Here is a 22,658-nt window from a genome sequence, read left to right as displayed (position 1 = left end):
TCCTTATTAAAAGATTGGAAAAAAATTCACACATAGCTTTTTTTTTTTTTTTTTTTTTTTTGTAAGACAGGGTCTCATTCTGTCACCTAAGCTGGAGTGCAATGGCGCAATCATCGCCCACTGCAGCCTCGACCTCCCGGGCTCAAGGGATCTTCCCACCTCAGCCTCCCAAGTAGCTAGGACCACAGACGTGTACCACCCTGCCTGGCTAATTTTTGCATTTTTTTTTTTTTGTAGAGACAGGGTTTCGCCATGTTGCCCAGGTCTGGTCCCGAACTTCTGGGCTCAAGCAATGTGCCTGCCTTTGCCTGCATTGTTTTTCTGTTATACTTCATGTATTTTATTTGCTTTGCTGCAGGTTAAACTATGATGGTTATATTTATTGCCTAAGTTTCCATTAAGACCAATCTTAATTATACCAACATGATACCTTTCTGCCATAGACAGAGATAATACTCATCTGACATTCTTGGTTTTTTACTGCCCTGTCTTGTAGATAAGACTCAAGAGTGCTTCTTTCTACAGATATCTTTTTCGTTAGCTAAATAGGCCTCACAGTCTCGTTGAAAGAAATAACTAAAACTCACTTTATATAGTTTCAGTTTATCTGGCAGGGGGAAAAATGCGTGTGCAGCTCTGAATTTCTAATACATCTCTAAGGAAACTCCAGTGAGTTGTCTTGTCAGACTAAAATGTCAATTATGGACCTCCATACATTTTTTAACTTTGAATTTTCCTAATTTTTTTGTAAAGTGGGACATGTTTCTGAACTGAAAGAAACTTCAAAAGAAGCCTCATAATAGCTAATTCATATTTTCTCTTCTTTCCTAAAACTATTACAAAAGCACTAATAGGAACAAAACAATTATTTTTCAAAATATAAATGCCAGGATGCACCATATGAGAAGCCCCCAGCCCCCTCTGCTTGCCTCCCAGCACCCGCATTGTGCTCCAGTGTTCAGCTTTCTCTTCCTCTCCGTCCACCACTCCCTGCCCTCTCTTCCCACTGCCAGTACCTAAGTGGCCTTCCTTCACCTGTGCCTGGTAAAGCCTCACGTTCCTTCCATGTCACCCCTAACTCCTGAATCGACACCTCCCTCTCTCAGCTTCCTCCTCACCAAGCTCAGTGGAGCCTCAATGACCTGCCCACTGTTCCCTCAGGCAGCACTCTCACTGTCCCAAGACCCCATCACACGTTCACCTTGCTGGGACCTCTTAACTCCCTCAGCTTCCCCTACTCCACATTGGGGGCGTATCAGTCCGTTCTCACGCTGCTATGAAGAAATGCCCGAGAAATACCTGGGTTAATTTATAAAGCAGTTTAATTGGCTCACAGTTCCTTATAGCTGGGGAGGCCTCAGGAAGCTTACAATCATGGAGGCAGTTCACGTGAAGAGGGAAGAAAGGCACCTTCACGTGAAGGGGGAAGGGGGAAGAAAGGCACCTTCCTCACAGGGTGGCAAGAGAGAGAGGAAGGGGGATGGGGGCAGCCCCTTATAAAAGCACCAGATCGGCTGGGTGCAGTGGCTCACGCCTGTAATCCCAGCACTTTGGGAGGCCGAGGCAGGCAGATCACAAGGTCAGGAGTTCGACACCAGCCTAACCAACATGGTGAAACCCTATCTCTACTAAAAATACAAAAACATTAGCCGGGCGTGATGGCGCACACCTGTAGTCCCAGCTACTCGGGAGGCTGAGGCAGGAGAATCTCTTGAACCCGGGAGGCAGAGGTTGCAGTGAGCCGAGATCGCACCGCTGCTCTCCAGCCTGAGTGACAGAGTGATACTACGTTAAAAAAAAAAAAAAAAAAAAGATCTTGTGAGAACTCACTGTCACAAGACCAGCGTGCGGGAAACCACCTCCATGATTCAATTACCTCCACCTGGTCCCCCCCATGACACGTGGGGATTATTAAAATTCAAGGTGAGATTTGGGTGGGGACACAGAGCCAAACCATATCAGGGGGACAGGCCTTCAGCAGGTGGGTAAGATGGGAGGAGTTCTGAAATACACACCCGGGATGCTCCAGAGGCCAAATCATAGGACAGGTCATCCCAAGGACAGTAGTTAATTCACTGACATGCCAGCAAAGGGCAAACCGAATCGGCCCCGCGGAGCCCAGGTAGGGGCGCCGCTCGCCTCCTAAAATGCCCTCAAAGACCCCTTAGGGCACAGCCATATGCTGGGACATGTTGAGGTGGACAAGCAGGTCTCAGGAAGCTTAGAATGTCCTCTAGGTGGACGCTAAGGGACAATTCCCACCGAGGAACGCAGCCGCAGATGATGGAATGCCCTCCCAATGGCGGGAACAAGGAAGGCTTCCGCAGCTCAAAAGGAGAAACATGCTTTGGGCTGGAGTCCTCAGAAAAGGCCACTTCCAAACTGTGGGGATGGGGAGTGGCCGGGCCTAAGAGAATGGGAAGGCAGAACACCCCTTCTCCAGTCTTCCTTGGCCGTTAAAACCCCAGAGCAGCAGCAACGTGGGCTGTTTGATGCGGAGGTTCCTGGTTTGGGTTGGCCAGGCATACAGCGCTTCCGACAGTTCACCCACCCTCCAAGACGCGCGGGCCGGGGAGCGGGGAGAGGGCGGAGGGAACGGCGCACCGGGCGCCGTCGGGCTGTTGGACCAAAAGTCCTGCGTGTCGGGGGCTGGCAGCGCCGCCGCGGCGAACCCAGCTAGGGAGCACCGTCTGCGCCGGGCACAGGGAGGCCGTTCGGCTTTCCCCCTCGCGCGCGTTACTCTCAGGCGTCCCGGGGAACCCCGCGGGCAAGTGTCGGGCTGCGTCCGGGCAGAGGCGGCTTCGCCTGGTTTCCGAAGGGCACCCGCGGCGGGGCCCACAACTCGAGCTGGGAGCCGCCCCAAGCAATCCGTTCCTCCGAATCAGGCTGGTTTTCTCTGTGAGGAAAAGAGAAAGCAAGCGAATTAACTGATGGCTTGGCCGTCTGGAAACGGGAAAGCGAGGTCCAGCTGGAGGGCACGAGTTCTCCAGGAGCTACACACCTCGGGGAAGCCCAGTCCCTCCCGGGCAGGGAGCGAGGGGCGGTCCTGGGGGCTGCTTCCCTCGGGGAGGGAAGGGAGGGCGTCGCAACCCTCTGCGGGGTCCGCCCCTCGGTCCTCCCGACCCCCGCGGCCTGGGGGGCACGGGGCAAATTCTCGGATAGCGACTGGCGGGAAGGGGACCCGGGCTGGCGATGGGACGAGTGCCTCCTTTGCCCTCACCCCCGCGCGAAGACGAGGCCAGTGGGCGGGTGGCGTGGGGCGAGGCCTCCGCAGGCCGCCGGGGGCCCAGGCACCTAGAGCCAGGAGGGTCCGCTCCCTTCCCCGCCCTGGACGGCGGCCTGTGGGAAAGCAGTCTCCACTGGATCCCGCGCGCGTCTCGCCAAGGTCGTGGGAAGCCGAGGGCGGAGGCGCCGGCAGAGTCGGCGGGACTGGGGCTCGGACGGAGGACAGGGGCGAGGAGGAGGCAGGAAGGACGCCGGGTACTGCGGGGCGCCTAGGGGGTTCCGAGCGCAGCGGCTGCGGAGCCGACCCGCCCAGGAGGAATCGGGGCCCCGGCGCGCCCACGCCGCTCCTCCAGGCCGAACCCCTGAGGCCCTGAGCCCCCGGCCTCACGCCCCCAGCCACCCCCCACGCCCACCCCGCAGGTCGGCCCTGCAGCTGCCTTCCCTTCCTCCACCTCCCTCCCGCCTCCGAAGCCGGTGCCCCCGGCCAAGTGGCCGCTCTCAACCTGTTACCAAGTCCTAGAGAGAACTTCTCCAAAATATTTCCTGTATCCCCCTGCCAAGGGCCCTGTCCCGCCCTTCCAGCTCCCATCTGGATGCCTGCAGACCTCTCCCTGGGTTCCGAGGCTCTGGCCTCCTCCCTCCCTAATCCATTTTCCACACCGCTTCCCCAGGAGCCCGTTAAAATACACTGGGACCGCGGCGGATGCAAGCCTCCTGTATCTCCACATAGCAGGCTAAGGGGGATTGGGTAGGGACTAAAGGCTGCAGGGGACATCGGCTGGCAGGTATGAAGCCCATACCGTGTGTCGTTTGTTAAACACTTCCAGTGGATTTTCTCGTTTAATCTGCCGAACAACGCTTCTGGGCCGGTATTCGTATTGTTTTATAGAGGGAGAAACTGAGGCACAGAGGGGAACTCGGCTTGTAAGCAACGGAGTAATTCAAAGCCAGTCAGCCCCACGCCGAGTTTATTCACCCTGGCAGGGGCTTCCGCGGGAACCATGATCCTTCCTAACTGGGGTGGAAGGACCCGCAGCGCCAGCGGGGTCTGGGCCAGACGGCAGCGAGTGTCTGTTAACAGCGATGCTGAGTGGGTCAGGCAGTGGGGCACAGGTTCAGTGTGATCTGGAATGCCTGCGAGGCCCCCTTGCTCATCCACCTGCCTTTAGTGGATGGGTGGTCTGAGTTTCTGGAGATGGGCAAGATGGAGCAGCCTCCACACTTGGCTCTTCAGCCCCGGCGCCCCCCACAGCCGCCTCTGCTTTCCTGGAGACACCGCAGGCTCCTAACCTCAGGCCGGCTTCTGCCGCTCCACCCTCTCCCTCCCCCACAGACATAGGCCACTTAGCGCGCTCTCCAGTCCCTCACCCCTGCCAACAGCAGCCTCTTCTGGCCACTTGCTTTGCATGTGAATGAGTCCAGGTCTGGGCTGCCTTTGTCCAGGCAGGCCAGTGGGATTTCCATCATTAATTAGTGGTTGGTGAGTCAGGGGTCAGCAGTGGTCTCCTTTCCAGGACCCAGAAATGACACCACAAGGCTAACTGGCCCCTATTTCCTGCCTAGGAACTAGCAGCATCCCACCCCCACCACTGCATGGCCTAGATAAGATGGGCCAAGACCCCAGAGACAACAGGACTCTGGAACAGGGAAGGGATTTATGATTAGCATAGGCTCTAGTTAAATTCCTTTTTTTATTTCTGTGCATCGGTCTATTATGTAATATGCTTTTTTCTTCCTGGAATACAGATCCTACCAGTGGTTTTATTCCTTTTTTATATAATGTTTAATTCATCTGTCTCTGTAAATCCATAACATGAAATTGAAAGGGTCTCAAACAGCAGACTGTTTCCTCCCTAACTCTGCCACTATTCAACGCAGGGGCAAGCACTGTCATCCCTCACTGCTACCAGCTTCTGGTCAGTCTTTCTGGCCACATGTATGTAGACATGCTTCATTCTTTTAACTGTGTTTTTGATGTTTTCTATATTAACACCAAAAAAAGTACACTAAGAAATCAGTGCTATTTCCGAATGGAGCCCAGAGTTTCTCAGCACTGCGCTCCTCCCGTGCCAGGAGCACCCTACTTCTCTTCCTCAGTTGCCTCATCAATCACATGGGGCTGGGGCAGTGAGGAGGATGTATTTGCCTCACATAGAGACTTAAAGGTTTTCCCGATCTCCTCTGGGTACAGAACAAGAAATTAAGGATGATCTGAAATATACAGGGCTTGGATAAGAATTGAAACAATTGTGATGATAGGAATTGCTGGGTTCTGGAACCGAGGACTGCAGTAACCAGGGGCTCAGCAAGCTGAGATATCCCTCCAGTGAAAGGGGACCCAGGAGCATAACTGAACAAAAGTCATTTCTCTTCCTCAAGATGGGTATTTCTCTTTTTCTGGTGAGGAGTGTCAGTATGAGCATTTATCTGCTGGAGACTATTTAAATGTCAGGTGTACTTAGCAACTTTGCATCTATTTTTCTTAAATACGAATCGCTTCCCAGAAGTGAACCGAATGACCACCTCTAAATGTTGCTACTAACTATTGCTCCAGAAACCAAAGTGATCCCACTCCCATGGCTGGCCATAGTCTAATTTCTTCACAAACAGAGGCAGAGCAGCTTGCACCACGTAACCCCAAAGCTTTTCTGTAACTGATCAGAAGTTCCTTTCTCCACCCTTTAGCAGAGGTGCTGGTGACCAGGGAAGAGGAGAAGGTAAAGAGCAGAGTGAATGAAGGGAAGTCAGGGACATAGATTCTTTAAAGTCTGGGTAATCAATCCCCATGTATTCAAGAGAGAACTCAACTTGCTTTCCAAGATGGGACGTGGTGGCCCACGGCATCCATGGCAAACCACTCTCTTCTTGGATAGTTGGCTCCCAGACTTGAAGGCTGTGCTCCTTGCTGTCCTGGGACCTCTCCAGGGGTCTCTTTCTGGTTTCCTTGGTGGGCTCCTCCTCCTCCTCACCTTGTCCCTTGAATTTCCTAGGGAGCTATCCCCAATCTAGGGTTAGTCTCATGCACCCACCATATTCTAGGGGCCCCTCCACTCACTCTCATGCTTTTAATGAATTCATTTATGGTTGATCAGGAATCTTCACCACAGCCTGATCACCCTTCTGAGTTTCAGGTGCACACCCTGTTGCTTTGGTGTGACTGCTTCCCGTTGGGTTATCCTTGGGCACCTCACACTCATTGTGTGCAAAGCAGAATTCTTCATCCTCAACTCTGCACTCATCCTTCTGTATTTGAGACTCCTAACTCAGTTAATGGCATTGCATCAGTCATTGACCTCATAACCCAAATCCCAGCACCGTCTTTTTTTATTTGGTTGGATGTTTCCATTCCTCTCAGCCACTCTATTCACTCAGTAACCGAGACTTCCAGAGTTGACCTCATAAATATTTCCTTAACTCCGATGCCTTCTTTCTAGTTTCCTACCAGTGTCCTAGTTCCTGAACCATTGCAATAGCTTCAAGTCTTTCACTTCTTGGGTCTTCTAGAGAAATTTGTCATATCTAGTAGAACTCTTTTGTTGAAAATGACAGACTGGCTTAAGCAAAAAAGCAAAATCATGGATGTCAGGCTGGTTTCGGGTGTGGCGTGGTGTCGAAGCTCAAGGGACACCACCCCACACCCTGTGTCACCAGCTTACCACTCAGGTCTGCTTTCTCTCACACTGGTGGGCTTCATTCTCAGGCTGCATCGTGGAGTGCAGTAGCAGCAGAAGGTCCAGCTCGCCTGGTACTTCCAGTGTCAAGTTCTATAGGAAGGAGGCAGGCCTGAGCCCAGATGGCAGCGAGTTTCTGTTAACAGCGACACTGAGTGGGTTAGGCAGTGGGGCTCAGGTTCAGTGTGATCCGGAATGCCTCCAAGGCCCCCTTGCTCATCCATCCGCCTTTAGTAGATGGGTGGTCTGAGTTTCTGGAGATGACTAGGAGTAGCAGGAAGGGACACTGAGCTACACAACACATCCAAAGCCCACCACACATCAGACCCACGGATTCCCCTGCATAAAATTCCCCAAGGCAAATTTTGCCAATTGAAGTTTTGTCAAGATGATTTGATTCTTCTGTTGAAATGCAGTATTAATCATTGTTGAGCTTTTTCATTTTGTTTGTACTGATATTTCCACCAGTAATCTTCAATAAGAATAGAATTTTAGAACTGATCATTTGGGTCTACTCCTCAACTTGCAAGGAACTGTGCACAGTGTTAAGAACATGCCTCTGAGATCACTGGAGAGGCAGATGGAGAAGTGGAGGATTTGTATTTAGAGTCTAGTCAGGGAAACACGCCTCCCCCCTCAGATAGAATCTCCTGTAGTTAGTCGATATTGGAGGATTGAGTGGCAAGCCAGGATTCAGATATGGTGACTGATAGAAGCAGTGAAGGTCTCTACAGAGCAAAGAGAAGTCATGAGGGTTCTGAGAACCAAGGTCCTGGAAGCTGGAGAAGGGGCCCTGGGGAGCAGAACCGGACCTCTGCACTTGCCTGGCCCTGGGGCCTCCCGGAGAGCTGGACTTAAATCTCCGAGATGGACCAGCCGGCCCGGGCGGGATGTGGGCAGGCAGGTCCTGGGAGTGCATGAAGCAAGCTAGAAAACTGGGCATGACCGCGCCACCGTTGGGAGTCCCGGGGGTTACTGGGGCTCTGCTGACGGCAACAGGCTCCTGTCCTGCGATCTGCGGCCGCCACGCCGCCCTCTGGGGCCCCCTGTTGGCAGAACCTGGCGGGAGCTCGCTGGCCCTCAGAAGGCTCAGGGCCTGGTAGCCAGGGCGCGGCGCCCAGGAGGTGGATTCGGAACTCAACGCGGGACCGAAGCGCCGCAGTAGGGCGGGGGTGGGGGAAGCGCGGGGAAGCGCGGGAAAGCGCGGAGTCTCTGGGCCAGCCGGTTCCCAGTGCCAACGCCCACAGGCTAGGCGGCCTCCGCAGCATCTGCTCCACACCCCATGCGGAGCAGGGGCTTGTTGTTTCTGCACACGCCCCACCGCATACACACCGCACCACACACATACACACTACACACACACTATACACACCACACACACAAACACACCACACACAGCACACCACACACAGCACACCACACATAGCACACCACACACACCGCACTACACACAAACGCCACACACACACCCCACACACACCACACAAACACACCACACCACACACACAGCCCACACACTACGAACACACCCCACACAAACACCACACACACCCCACACACACCACACACATACCACAACACACACCACACCAAACTCACCACACGCACCAAACACGCCACACGCACACCCCACACACACCACACAGACCCCACACACCACACATACCACAACACACACTACACCAAACACACCACACGCACCAAACACACAGTGCACACAACACACACACCACACTACACACACACTACACACACCACATACCCCACACCACCCCACACACTACACACACCCCACACACACCACCCCACACACACACCACACTACACACACACTACACATACCACACACCCCACACAGCACACCACACACACACACCACACACACCCCACATAAACACCACACACACGCACACCACACACCACACATCACACCACAGCCACACCACACCCCCGCCTCCAACACCCACCTCCCGCGCCCCCCTCCCGCCTCCTGTGTGTGGTGTGTGCTCTAGTTCCCCGCAAAGCAGGTGGGAGTGACCGGCAGGACAGGCTGCCTGGGGAACCGGGAAGGCTGAAGTGGACACAGGAGGAGCGGGCAGGGAGAGCCCAGGCCCCGCGGGCTGCGGGAAAGGAGAGGGCAGGGACTGGGCGAGGCAGGAAAGACCCTGGCCGGGGCAGCCTGGCGCGGGAGAGGCTGCGTGTGCCCGGCTCAGTCAGCCGCCCTGGGAGAAGGCGGCCCGGCTGGAAAGATGAGGCGGAACCGAAGGCCCCTGCGTGGAGGCTGCAGCCCCTGCGCCGGCCGAGCTGGTCCAGAATGAGCCCAGGCCGCACCTCCAGGCCGGCCCCGCCGCCGCCCAGCGCCCACCCGTCCCCCCAGCGCCACTCCACATGCACCTTCTCCCGGGCCGCCGGCGGCCTCGGCTGCCCCCGCAGCGTTTCCCTAGCTTCCCTCCAAGGCCCCCGGCCGCCCTTTCTCAGCATTCTTAGCTTCATCTCCATCCGCGCGGCCTTGCCGGGACCCTCCAAGCCGACTACTCGGCCTTCTACTCGTTCTCCTCCAGGCTAGCTCCCAGGGGCGCCTGTCCGGGCCCGGGACTTACATTCCCAGTCCTCATGCAGAGCCCCGTCCCCGCACCGAGGCAGCAGAGCTGGGAGCGTGACGCAGTTCTCCGCGAGAGCCTAGGTCTGATTCTAACTCTGCCCTGGATTCTCCGCTTTCTAGGAGCGCGTGACATCGGCGGCCAGTTCCATCATCTGGGCTATCGCACCCAAACCACCCAGCCCTGGGAACGGATGCGACAATGGACCCGAAGGCACCCTGCAAACTGTAACACTCACACTTGCCAGACGGCGCTTCCTGAAGGGTCACACTGAGCATCTGTTTTCAGAGTTTCCTATTTTCAAGAAAAAGAAAAAATCCCTATCTGTGCATTAAAAATGCAGGCCAAAACGTATTTTCCACTTCTCCCCTCTGTTCACTTGGCTTTGGCTTAGCATTTTCCCAATCTGTGTTTCTTGGAGCACGAGTGCCCTTGAGATATGAGTAGATGCCCCATGAGAAAAGCCAAGTTCAGGAATATCCCTTCCTTGAGGTTAGAGTGTGCCCTCTCCTGTGAAAGGTCCTGAGAGGTGTAACCTTTTTAAACCAGTTTTCCAACTGACTGAGCCACAGGTCTTGTTTTCCTCCATGGCATACTCTAAAATTCCTGGGGACCACTAGGGTCGCACGCAACAGAGGTAGGAACCCTGCTCTAGGCAAGTTGAGCCACTTGCCGTTCCGTCTCAGAGAGGTTGCCCTCGAGTTCTTGCCACCAGGATCTTCTAGTAAGGGCGTCCCTAATAAAGCCTGGCTGTTCCCCTTTTCCTTCTATTCTATGAGCTAGGCAGAATGGTTCTGGCAAACCCATCTTTCTGAGTCAGGTTGTCCAGAGGAAGTTCTGTTTCTTGCAACTAAAAGACTCTGACACAGACCAGCAGGCAAAAAGTCAGTGAAGGGATTACCGTTCCAAACTAGAAATTTCCCACATTCACCTTAGCATTGGAATGGATAAGTATACGTCATATACATTGTGTGCTATATTCACACACACTGCACAGCAACAAAAATAAACTATCTTCAACCTTAGGCAATAATGTGGGTGAATATCCAAATACAATTTGAATACAATGAGCTAGACACAATTTGAATTCATTTATAAGAAGGGAAAAGCCAGCAAAACTAACCTATGTTGTTAGAAGTTAGGATGGGGGACTGGGCGCGGTGGCTCACACCTGTAATCCCAGCACTTTGGGAGGCCAAGGTGGGCGGATCACGAGGTCAGGAGATCGAGACCATCCTGGCTAACATGGTGAAACCCTGTCTCTACTAAAAATACAAAAAGTTAGCCGGGTGTGGTGGCACGTGACTGTAATCCCAGCTACTTGGGAGGCTGAGGTAGGAGAATTGCTTCAACTCAGGAGGCGGAGGTTGCAGTGAGCTGAGATCGTGCCACTGCACTCCAGCCTGGGCAACAGAGCAAGACTCCGTCTCAAAAAAAAAAAAAAAATTAGGATGGTACAGTTAGGATAAGTTAGTTAGTATAAGAAGTTAGGATACAGGTGAAAAGGAGGGAATACAGAAGGCTTCCAGCTGCCCTTACCACGCTGTTCTTGGTCTGTGTGCTGGTTGCCTGGACGTGTCCAGTTTGTGGACATTCATGAGCTCTAACCTTAGGATAGATGTGATTTTCTGAATGTATGTTGTACTCCAACAAGAAGTTTCGGAGGTGGGTATCAGAAAAGATTGTTTCCCCACTGAGGGATTCCTTTTGCAAAACCACACAAAGGAAACATGTTGATTTCAGGACCAATAGAAATCGAATGATACACCAAGTCGTCTTAGCTTACTTCACGTCTGCTTGGTTCTCACATTTATCTAAACATTTGCACACACAATCTTTACATTGCCACACATGTCAAAGAGTCATCCTGTACTGATCATGGGGTTTTTGTTGTTTTTTTTTTTTTCTACTGATTTTATGCTGCTTCATCCTTGGGGCCTTGTGGTCTTAGAAAGGAACTGCCCCTCCCAGGGTTAGCTGAGTCCTCCAGAGAGCAAACGACTCGCCGTTGGGTGTGCCTTTGCTTTGCAAGCTGACCAGTCCAGAGCCCGGACACCAGCCACCTCCTCTATTTGGCTTTTACACTTCCAGGAGGCAGCCTTCCTCTGCCCCAATCCCAGTGAGAGGTGAAGCCAGCTGGACTTCCGGGGTCGAGTGGGGACTTGGAGAACTTTTCTGTCTTACAAGAGGATTGTAAAACGCCCCAGTCAGCACTCTGTAGTTAGGATTGTAAAACGCACCAATCAGTGCTCTGTGGCTAGCTAGAGGTTTGTAAAATGCTCCAATCAGTGCTCTGTAAAAACACACCAATCAGCGCTCTGTAGCTAGCTAAAGGTTTGTAAAATGGACCAATCAGCACCCTGTAAAATGGATCAATCAGCACCCTATAAAATGGACCAATCAGCACTCTGTAAAATAGACCAATCAGCAGGACATGAGGGGGGACAAATAAGGGAATAACAGCTGGCCACCCCACCCAGCCAGCAGCGGCAACATGCTCGGGTCCCCTTCCATGCTGTGGAAGCTTTGTTCTTTCACTCTTCACAATAAATCTTGGTGTTGCTCACCCTTTGGGTCCGTGCCGTCTTTAAGAGCTGTAGTACTCTCACGCCTGTAATCCCAGCACTTTGGGAGGCCAAAGCAGGCGGAAGAGGATGTCAGGCGATCTAGACTATCCTGGCTAACACGGTGAAACCCCGTCTCTACTAAAAAAAAAAATACAAAAAAAAATTAGCCGGGCGTGGTGGCGGGCGTCTGTAGTCCCAGCTACTGGGGAGGCCAAGACAGGAGGATGGCTGGGGAGGCCAAGGCAGGAGAATGGTGTGAGCCCAGCAGGCGGAGCTTGCAGTGAGCCGAGATTGCGCCACTGCACTCCAGCCTGGGCGACAAAGCGAGACTCCATCTGAAAATAAAAAAAAAAAAAAAAAAAAAAAGCTGTAACACTCACCTCGAAGGTCCGCAGCCCCAGCGACGCCACGAACCCACTGGAAGGAACAAACTCCGGACAAAGCAGGACAACTGGGGCCCACAGGAGAGCCCAGGGCACACCTCATGTATTCAAGCCACCCTTTCCTAAACCTTCTGAGCCTTCATTCCTTCCAGGGAAACCAAACAGCAGTGAAGCCTTTGCCCAGGCTTTCCCCTCCTTGGTGCCTCCGGACAGGCCCTGGTGCTTGCCGTGCCCCCTGCTTCCAGGGATCTGTAAGTATAAAGGCATCTTCCTTCAGGACAGTCATCTCAGTGTCCCCGTGTCTTCCCATACCTGATTAAAACAAGTCCCGGACACATTTTAAAGCACTGCATTCATGTCACAATTTCCAAAGCACCTGCTGTGTTTCATGCACTGTTTTCAGTGTTGGGATAAAGCAGTGTCCGTGCAAGCAAGGTGCTGTGCTCAAGGAGCCCAGTGTCTAATGGAGCGAGATCATTCAGCAAAGAGATATATTTCCAGACAGGGTGAAGTGGTGTCAATACAATGGACCAGGGTGGGTTGTTTTGTTTTGTTTCTTTGGGCTTGGGGATTGTTTTTTAAGGAACAGTGGTCAGGGAAGTTCTCCCTAAGGAGGTGACACTTCAGCCACAGTCCGAATTGTTCCTTGTATACCAAGGGCACCCAGAGGTCTGTGCTGGGGGCCTTGAGGCCTCCAAAATAACCAACATGATGTATCTGCCACTGGTGCTCAGCCAGAACAAACTCTGTCCCTTTCCCAACAAGCAAAGTAGGGCTTCCATCCAAGAGAAAATAATTTCCCGGCATCAGCAAAGTCCACAGCCTGCTCCAATCAAGTTGCTTTCCAAATGCTATAAAGCCGAGGCGCCCAAGCACCAGGATCCAGGGGCTAGGGTGGCAGCATGCCAGCGCCCTGAGGGCAGTGACAGCTTGCATGTGTGTTTACATACTGTTTGCAAATAAAGAGTAAGTGGGCAGATCCCTGAGCCCTCGTCACTTCCCACCATCCCTGGGGACCCACTGCCTAGTTCAGCTTCCCAGGAACACAAGCTTGACCCTGGGCACTGCAGACTTGACCCTACCACCACAGGCCTGGTCTGGAAGCCCTCTGGCTTGCTGGGCACATCCTGAGTGGCCGTCCTGAATCCTTGTAAACAGCGGACAGATATTCCCACCCCTTCTTTAAAAAATTTAGATCCCACTGACTTTGGACAACATTGCAGTCAAGAAAAGTAGAACAATTTAAATCACAAGCCCTTAGCCTGTGGGTGGCACGTCATGAGTCACTGGCATAGCACGGGTCAGTCTCTAAGCCCATCAGCAGGGAGCGGGGGCTGCTTCCACATCTCCCTTCCTCAAAGCTTCCAGGCTATGGTTGGGTATCCCCGGCCCCGCCACCTCACCTTCCACACCGGAAACTTCCACGCTCACCCTGAGCCCCAAAGCCAGCACCCCACACACCTCCCTTCATCCGGGAAAGGCCAAGGACCCCAGATCTGAAAAGCCACTCCCATGCCTTCCACTGGAAACCCCCAGGAAAGAGCAGCTCCATTCATGTCAGGCAGCTGCCACTGGGCCAGGCAGAATCAGCTCTACAAATGGAAACCACCTTCAGCGCCTTCCTCCGCATCCTCTTCCGCAGACTCCTTGCGCCTCACCGTCTGTGTCAGTGACAGATCCTCAAAGAGCATCTCCTAGGAACCCGGCATGAATTGGCTGGAGGGCAACAGCTGGCTCGTTTACCTTTGCCTTGATCCAGAGTTTGCCTCCCACCACACACCTCCCTGGCACACCTGCTTCTTGGGTATTCAGACGCAGCCTCCGCTTCGGTGGGTGTCCTCCAGGAGCCCTTTCATCTATCAGGAATGTCACACTCCAGAGCCACAAAAACTCGAAGCCACCCCTCACACCTGTGGCAACTGAGAACCAGTTGCTGCCTCACCAGGAGCCCGGAGCTGGCAGAGCTGGAGAGGGCTTATGTGGGCCTAGAATGCAACGTTGGCCATCTCTGACATGCCATTGTCCTCTACAAACCCCACCTAGCACCTCATGGTCTGTGAAGGTCCATTCCCTTGTATGTAGGTCAAATCTCAAATTCTCAAGGCTCCCAGCTGGCTTAAAAATGTCAACAATGACTCTTTCTACTTATCAAGCATTTTCTATTTCCCCATTGGAGCAGGAACCCCCACAGAGGCATGGCCCAGACTCATTTAATCTCAAACCCAGGCATCCAGGCTCGTGTGTCAGTGATTTAGCAGCCTGTACCAGTGGCATCTCCTCGGAGCAATCAAAGCTTTCATGGAAAGTGCTTAAATCCTATAAATGTAATGTATTTGCTGATCTACCAAATTATAATATTCATTTGTTTGTGTAAACCTGCCAGTCACCAGTCAAAAATATGAACCACAAGAAACTTTCCATTAGGATTTAGGCCCAGTCATTGTTTCCAGTTTGAATCTGACATATCGTACCTGAGAGGATTGCAGGAAACCATAAATGATTCTGGGTTTGTTTGTTTGTTTTTTTTGAGACGGAGTTTTATTCTTGTTGCCCAGGCTGGAGTGCAATGGTGTGGTCTCGGCTCACTGCAACCTCTGCCTCTCAGGTTCAAGTGATTCTCATGCTTCAGCCTCCCAGTAGCTGAGATGACAAGCACGCGCCACCATGCCTGGCTAAATTTTTTGCATTTTCAGTAGAGACGGGTTTTCACCATACTGGCCAGGCTGGTCTCGGACTCCTGACCTCAGGTGGTCTGCCTGTCTTGGCCTCCCAAAGTGCTGGGATTACAGGCGTCAACAATCACGTCTGGCCATAAATGATTCTTAAATTCTACAGTGAGTCTATGTATAATAGAGGTTTTTTGCTGTATACAAAACAAAAAGTAAAACCCAAAGTCATCACCCCCAGGAGGCTGGGATCTGGGTGCCCAGGAAAGAAGAGCTGGGTCTTGGAAGAACACTGTCCCTTCTGTTTCTATCCATGAAATAAAAGGAGATGCCCCTTTCTGTCTGCAGTTGTCATCTGGCAGATTTTTGAGAAACAACTTATTTAGGGGGTTCCACACTCGATTCAAATCCAGATGCCCAGTGCAGAATCTGGGCTGTGCCTGGTCAAAGGCAGTGGTGATTTCACTGAAGAATGGAGGGAAGCAAACCGGGGCTCAGAAGGCCAGGAGGACCATCACCTGCCTGGTGCAGGGACGTCAACTGCAAAAGAAGGACCTGTTGTCTGCACCAGGATTTATGTGAGTGAGCAGCCAAGGTGCTCCGGGTGGCTGCCAGCTCTGAGCCCCGCTGCTCTCCGGTAGCTGGGAAACCCATCAGAAACCTGGCCTGGGAAGATGCCACCATTCTCCCAGGCTGAAAGAAAGGACATCCATCTTCTCAGGCATGAAGGCAAGGGCTCTGTGCTCCCATCTCAGCGCTGCACGCAGTCAGGGTAGGGACAGGAGGGGGGTCCGGCTGACGTTCCCCAAAGGGTTCACCTCGGGCCCTCTTGTCTGATGCTACCAGCACCTGTGCAGGCTTTGAAGGACACCTCTATTACTCTGGTTTGCAAATGTGGATGTCGGAGGAAACTGTAAGTGTAGGTGGAAGACACAAACGCATTGCAAGTGGCTGGAGGACCTTCCAGGCATCCCTTGAGAAGAGCCAGGGAGCCCACTTGCCTAAAGCTTCCGTCTCAATGCCCATCAAAGTGCCTGAACTCTTGCTTTTATAGTTTCTTAAATTTGCGAAGGAGGCTAGTGTGGGATGATCTGTGATAGTGATGCTTAGACATTCAGGGAAGGCTTCCTGGGAGAGGCGGTCTTTGACAAACAAGCAAGAGCATTATGAGCAAAAGGGCAGCAGGTGAGATGTAAAGGCCTTGGGCTGCTTGTGGGGAGCCGACTGCAGCAGGAAGGCACAGCTGGGGCTGCACACTCCATGAAGCTGGTGGGAGCCCTGCCCCTTCTGAGTTTGGATGGGAGTTCCCCAGGTGCCGCTGCAGCTGCCCAAACTGCAGCTGTGGACAGGGGTGCAGGGGCCCCGCCCTCCTGGATGGGGCTACAGCCACCCAAACTGTAGCTGTGGACCCGAGCCTCTCTGTGCTCTTGGAGGGAGCCAGGAGCAGGCAGGTTCTGCCCTCCTGGGTGAAGCTGCAACCACCTGACCCATGGCTGCAGACCTGGGCCACCTGCTCCATGGAGCAGGCAGGAGCCAGACACAAGCGGGAGCCCTGCCCCTTCTGAGATGGTGAGGGGAGAGCTCCCTGGGTACAGTTGCCACTGCCCTCCCAGGCACACAACCTGGGCGTCTCTGTAGCCGGCACCCTTGCGGGGCCTGGGAAGGACTCCCCTGTCTCCCCTACCACACCCCCTATCCCTGCAGGCTCGGGGGCGTCTGATCCCACTGCCTGTCCTCTCTCCTCTCCCAACATCTGCTCAGATCTCCAAGTAGGGTTGGTGCTGAGCTCAGGGCCATGAATGGCAGCAGGAGGCAGACAGATTCCTGGGCAGAAGGGGGTGGGTCCCAGTAAGGCCCCTCCTTCAGGCCAGGGAGGACCTGAAGGCTAGGGGCTGGGCCACTAGTCCTGCTGACCAAAGTGGTGATTGATGGTGCCTCTTCCGAGCCCTCCCCTGGCTGCCCATGGACCAATTGGCAGGCACTTCCTCCCCTGTGAGGGCCATAAGAGCCTGGTGCTCAGCCAGGGTAGAGGATGGCCAGAGACAGAAGATGGCAGGGAGAGGTTGGGATGGTCAGCCAAAGAGAGGAGCTACCCTCCCCACTGATAGCTTCAGAGATCTGCAGAGAGGGTGAGGCAACCTGCCAGGCAGAGAGGAGCTACTCTCTCCAGGGACTCCTCTCCTGAAACCTGAACACTCAACAGAATGACCCGCCTGCCTACAGAGGGAGCTATCCACTGTGGATCTCCTCTAAGCCGTTCTAACACTCAACAAACTCCTTTTCATCATCTTCACCCTTCACTTGTCTGCATACCTCAGTTACCTCATTGTACCTCAGTTACCTCATTCTTCCTGGATATAGGAACACTGGACAAGATAGGCAACAGGTTAAGCTTGCTCTAGAAAGATCACTGTGGCAAGAGCTTAGGAGATAGGTTGAGGAGGTGGGAGAGTGGAGCAGCAAACCAGTGAGGAACCCAGGAGAAGCTGAGCCAGGGCAGTGAGTCTGGAAGCATCTGTGATGTGCAGTGAAGGACTCCTTTTGTTTCTAATCCTTCTTAGACTGAAACTTTTGGAAAATAAATTACCAGACAAACACAATTTTAAAAGACATGCAAAATACAAGTCCCATTTTTCTTCAAAAATTTTTGTTTTGATTGGGGTAAGATAACATACATTTACCATCCCAAACATATTTAAGTGCACATTCCAGTAATACGCACACTCACACTGCCATGCTGCTAGTCTCCAGAACGCTTTCCTTTGGCAAAACCAAAACTACCCATTTAACAGCATCCCCCCATTTCCCGCCCCCAGCCCCCGGAAACCACCCTTCTACTTTCTGTCCCTATGAATCTGACAACTCTATGTGTGTAATATAATTGGAAGTACACAGAATTTGTCCTTTTGTGTCTGGCTTGTTACACTTAGCATAATGTCCTCAAGGTTCATCCATGTCATAGCATATTTTGGAAATTCCTTCTTTTTTAAGGCTGCATAATATTCCACATTTTGTTTCTCCATTCATCCATTGACGGACACTTGTGTTGTCCACCTCATGGGTGTTCGTGCTTCTCTGAATTTGGGTGTTGATATCTCTTCAAGCGCCTGCTTGCCATGCCTTGGCCACATACCCAGAACTGGAATTGCTGGATCACATGGGAAGTCTAGTTTTCATTTCTTGAATCACTATACTGTTCTCGACGGAGGCTGCACCATTTTACATTTCCACTGACCGTGCACAAGGGTTCCAATTTCTCACATCCTTTCCAATATGAGGATTAGTTGATGTTTTTTTCCTAGTAGCCATCCTAATGGGTATGAGATGAAGCCCCATTTTTTAAATTATTAGACTCAAAAAGTATAAAGTTTCCTTGCCAAATTTCTGTAGTAGTTAAAAATGCTTACTCTCACCTTCTACACTTACCTCACTGCAGACCAACAATAAACACTTCTGGAGCTGGCCAGCCCTTAGGTAGCATGGCCTGGCAGTGCCCATCCCTGTGTGTGGAGAGGAAAAGCAGTCGGAGCTGCTATTGTTACCTGCACACATTGATTGTGTGATCAACACAGCAGCCCCAGGAGGTAGCTGTGGTATGATATCCAGCCAACGGATGAGGAAACAGTAGCCCAGAGAGGCCAGGGGCCTTGCTTGAGTCAGCAGGGAGGAGGGTGACAGAGGCAACAGTGAATCCCACGTATGGCCTCTGCCTATTTTTGTTATTATTGTCTTGTTTTATTTTCCAAGATAAATTAACTGATTGGTCATATTTGGGGGAAGACAGAAGGCCCTGAGGTTCTGGCCTGAGTAACCAGGTGGAGAGAGATGCCGTCCACCAAAGCAGGAAATACAGTCGGGGAGGGCATGGAGCCAGGCACATGTCGAGGTGGAAGTTCAAGTGATGTCCAAATGGAAGCAGGGCCAGGGCAGTCGGGCAATAGTTTCTGAGCACCTGAACGAGGACTGGGCCAGGAGAGCAGGTGAGGAATGCTGGGGCAGGGATGAAGGATGAGTTTGGTGAGATCTCACAGAGAGATCAATAACATTCTAGAAAGAAGCAGAGGAATGAGGTGGTGGGGAGAAGGAGGAGCCAGAGGAGATGGGAAGAGATGGAGAGAGAGAAAGTATCAAAAGGAAAGAGGTATCAACAGGTGTCCAGGGTGGCGCAGGGGCCACAAAGCACAGGTAATCTAGTATCTATGGATTTCGCCATGTGGTGGCTCTTGACAGCTGGAATGAGGGCAGAGCAGCTGGTATCACGGAAGCCAGGAAGGTGGAGGCTGGGTTGGCATGGGTGGGTAGGTGGGTGGTGGTGGGAAGTGGGGAAGAGAGCAGACCACTCTTTCTAGAAGCTCTGCTGCAGAGTCAGGAGACAGGGCAGTCCCTGAAGGACGGGTGTGAAGTTCTTGTGTGGAGGAGGGATGTTGGGCCAATGATGGATTATTATTTTGTTCTAGCTTTTAAAAAAAAAATACCTGGAGCAAAGTTGAATTTGTTTGTATCAGGCAGGGGAGGCAGGAAGGCAGAGCCAGTGGAAAGATGAAAGACTGGGAGGAATCTGTGATGATTGCTGGAAGGATGTAGAATGATCAAGCCCTAATAAAAGGAGAGAAGCCCCTCTTCCCCCGAAGTGTGTGGGAAGACAGTCTACACTACAGAGTCGTGTGTGAAGAAGCACATTGCCGCTGAGCAGGGCAGGGAGTGGTGTCTGGGCACTGGGAGAGAGGCAGGCTTTGGATGTGCCACCGGGAACAGCAGTAGGAGCCACCCGGGCCTGAAGAAGGCCAGAAGCAGAAGGAGCCCAGCAGGGCCAGAAAGCAAACATCGGCATGGCCACATGGCCATCTGGGATTGTCTCCCTCAGGGCTTAGCTGCCCTGCCCAGGGGCAGAAGCAGAGGTGTGGATGGTGAGCTTGTTCGAGTGAAGGCTTCACAAGGCGGCTCTGGCTACAGTCAAGGGGCAAGAAAGAAGGGTGACTGCTGTCATGTGGGAGAAGAATGAAGTGAATTGTGGTGGTTTTAAAATGTGTCTGCAGATTCTTTGATCTTCCTCTTTTCAAAAGGTGGAGTCTAATTCTCCTCACAATGAATGGGGGCTGGACTTCACGATTTGCTTTTAATGAACAAAATGTAGCAGCAGTAACAATGTGTGACTTCTGATTCCAGGTCACAAAGCTCCTTCTCAAACTCGTTCTGGAGGAAGCCAGCAGCCATGTCATAAGGAAACTCAAGCAGCCATATGGAGAGCCGACATGAGAAGGGACAGAGGCCTCCTGCCCACAGCTGTGGAGATGAACCACCTTGGAGGCAGTTCCCCCAGCCCCAGCACACGCAGATGACCACGGTCCTGGCTGACATCTTCACTGCAACCTCACTAGAGACCCAAGCCACAACTTCCCAGCTGAGCCCACAGATGTGGTATGAGATGATGTGCTTATTGGCTTAAGCTGTTAGGGCTTTGGGGTGATTCGTTAGCAGCACTGGATAACTCCTGCACTGCCTAAGTGTGAGGGCAAAGATTGTGGAGCATGGGGTGGGTCCCAAGTGAAGGTTGGGCAGGCAAGCCCCAGCCAGAGGTGCAAGGGGCCGTGTGGTGGAGTGATTAGTGGCTTGAGAAGAAAAGATTGAAGTGGGGCCAGAGGAAATGGAGGAATCATAGCACTGGAGGTCCCCATGAAAGTAAAGATGTGGGCTGAGGCATAGAGAAGAGAGTGGAGTTTCCTGTTTGAGAGAACATTTCTGGGTGGATGCAGCTCAAGGTGTGGCAAAGTTTGGGGAGGGGGAGGAACAGTAGAGTCATGACCCCTGGACAGTGAAGCCAGCCAGGGTAGCCAGGGTGGCAGTGGGACTTGGCTTGGGGAGAAAGACACACCTTCCAGTGCCTAAGGCCTCAGCTTACGGGGGAATGGTGGGGACTAGAGATTACAGGTGGTGAAGGTGGCCTCTCGGGGTGGCTTGACCCTGCAGGGAGGTTTTCCCAAAGACAGGAGGCACAGCTGCCTGTAAACACCCAAGAGAAGACTCCGAAGGCCAGCTCCACCCCTTCTGGCTGCAGAAGACAGAGAGCAAGAAGGGTCTCTGTCCCCCAGGGCTGCACAGAGGATGGTGTGGCCAAGAGACAGCAGGCCACAGTGGACAGGCAAGTGGCAGGGCTGGTGCTGAGTCACTCCACAGTGTCGAATCTACTATCTGCAGGATGCCAGGGACACCAGATAAAGATGTGGTCCAGGCCGGGCATGGTGGCTTACACCTGTAATCCCAGCATTTTGGGAGGCCGAGGCAGGAGGATCGCTTGACGCCAGGAGTTCAAGACCAGCCTGGGCAATATAGCAAGCCCCATCTCTAATTAAAAAAAAAAAAAAAGACATGGTCCTTATCTAGAGAAGAAACAGACAGAAAAGGCAGAAAAGCCCTCAGAGAAACTGGGTCTCCAAGAAACACAGTCCTGCCCTCGCAAGCCCCCCCAACAATAGCTCTTTATTCCCTGGGGGCCTCCTAGCTGTGATGGCCGCCAGCCTCTGCACTCTTCCTGCTCATGTCCTCGTCACCTTTTTCTGGACGTCACGTCCTCCCTGGGCACGACTCTCCTACTGGAAGTCTCTGCTGCCGTGGTCACAAGATGTGACCTGGAGTCACTGCTCTCTCTGGGTCTAGCTTGTTGGCTAGATCCTCTCTGCCCTTAGGTGAATTTTCCCAGGAAGCCCACGGTTCCTCGTGTGAACCAATTCTCATGAAGGCCTGGCCTCTGATTCCAGGCAAGTCTGAATCTAAAGTGGCAGAGCTCGTGGCCAGGCGCTGGTGCCCCCGGAGCTCTGTGTATCTCCCCTGAAATCCTGCGATCTGTCTCTATGTACGTAACCCCACTAAGGTTCCTAAGTCCAGGCCTACCCACAAGGCCAAGGGCTTTCACAAGGACGATGGTGACTCCTGGGTGGTCCCTGCCCCCCCCATGACTCTCATGTCCTTATGCGTGGCCCATGGCCACACCTCATGGGGAGATGACAGGAGCAACGGCATCTGCAGAGACATGAACACTACTCCATGACAAAGCCTGAAATAACGCCTTCTGCAAAACACGCTAGAAGTGAAAGGAGAGGCGAGGCGTGCCCTCGGCCATCAGTTTTATCCCTTTGCTTTTGCAGTTGTTTAATGTTGAGACAAGTCAACTTGAAGTTGTATAATAAATGAATTCCAGCTTGAGCCTTGGCAGGGTTTGTTTGGCTTGAGGGAAGTTGTTTATGCTAATGGGTCCCCTCTGCAGAGCTGGATTTATATTATACAGAGTCTTGTCCATCATCTGGATGCCGCTGTAAACAAGATAATCTTTGTCTACCAGGAACGAGCCCGATGCCAATAACTTTAAATAAACATGAGCCCCAGGTTTGTATTTACATTGTCTGAGGTAACCGCTGGCGAGTTTGTCACGGCGCCGTCGGCCCCTCCCTGGCTAAGGTAGCGTCGGCTTTCCCACTGACCTTGTTTTTAGAGGCCTCACTCAGGGGAAAGGATCTCATATTTAGCAGATGAGCGCTACACCCCGGCTGGG

The 22,658-nt window shown here is 52.6% G+C and overlaps 2 protein-coding genes across 5 annotated transcripts in view; one reads left to right on the top strand and one right to left on the bottom strand.

Annotated features, from left to right (window-relative positions):
• ERCC6L2 (ERCC excision repair 6 like 2) overlaps nucleotides 1-22,312 on the top strand; it is a 183,474-nt gene extending 161,162 nt beyond the window's left edge. For 2 of the 3 annotated variants that reach the window (XM_063636890.1, XM_055271820.2), the window contains one exon: nucleotides 9,619-12,062. In XM_063636890.1, coding sequence (XP_063492960.1) covers nucleotides 9,619-9,628 — 10 coding nt within the window. In that variant the 3' untranslated portion in view covers nucleotides 9,629-12,062. Of the gene's footprint in view, nucleotides 1-9,618; nucleotides 12,063-20,278 lie in introns of those variants that run through there. The other variant, XM_055271819.2, reaches the window with a different exon arrangement.
• Nucleotides 1,305-3,852, bottom strand: LOC129478247 (collagen alpha-1(I) chain-like). 2 transcript variants are annotated; one of them, XR_010120210.1, is made up of 3 exons: nucleotides 3,002-3,852; nucleotides 1,445-2,894; nucleotides 1,305-1,410 (listed from the first exon to the last, which is right to left on the bottom strand). XR_010120210.1 is itself a non-coding variant. In XM_055269884.2 (2 exons), exons 1-2 carry the CDS (start codon nucleotides 3,812-3,814, stop codon nucleotides 2,544-2,546), a joined length of 1,164 nt encoding a protein of 387 aa, XP_055125859.2. In that variant the 5' UTR covers nucleotides 3,815-3,852; the 3' UTR covers nucleotides 1,305-2,543. The 2 variants fall into 2 exon arrangements, 1 of the variants encoding a protein (XP_055125859.2); XM_055269884.2 differs by having other exon boundaries at nucleotides 1,305-2,894.
• Nucleotides 22,313-22,658: the final 346 nt, after the last annotated feature.

Source organism: Symphalangus syndactylus, chromosome 3 (assembly GCF_028878055.3).
Source record: "Symphalangus syndactylus isolate Jambi chromosome 3, NHGRI_mSymSyn1-v2.1_pri, whole genome shotgun sequence".
Taxonomy (NCBI): domain Eukaryota; kingdom Metazoa; phylum Chordata; class Mammalia; order Primates; family Hylobatidae; genus Symphalangus; species Symphalangus syndactylus.
This window is presented reverse-complemented; position numbering and strand designations above follow the sequence as displayed.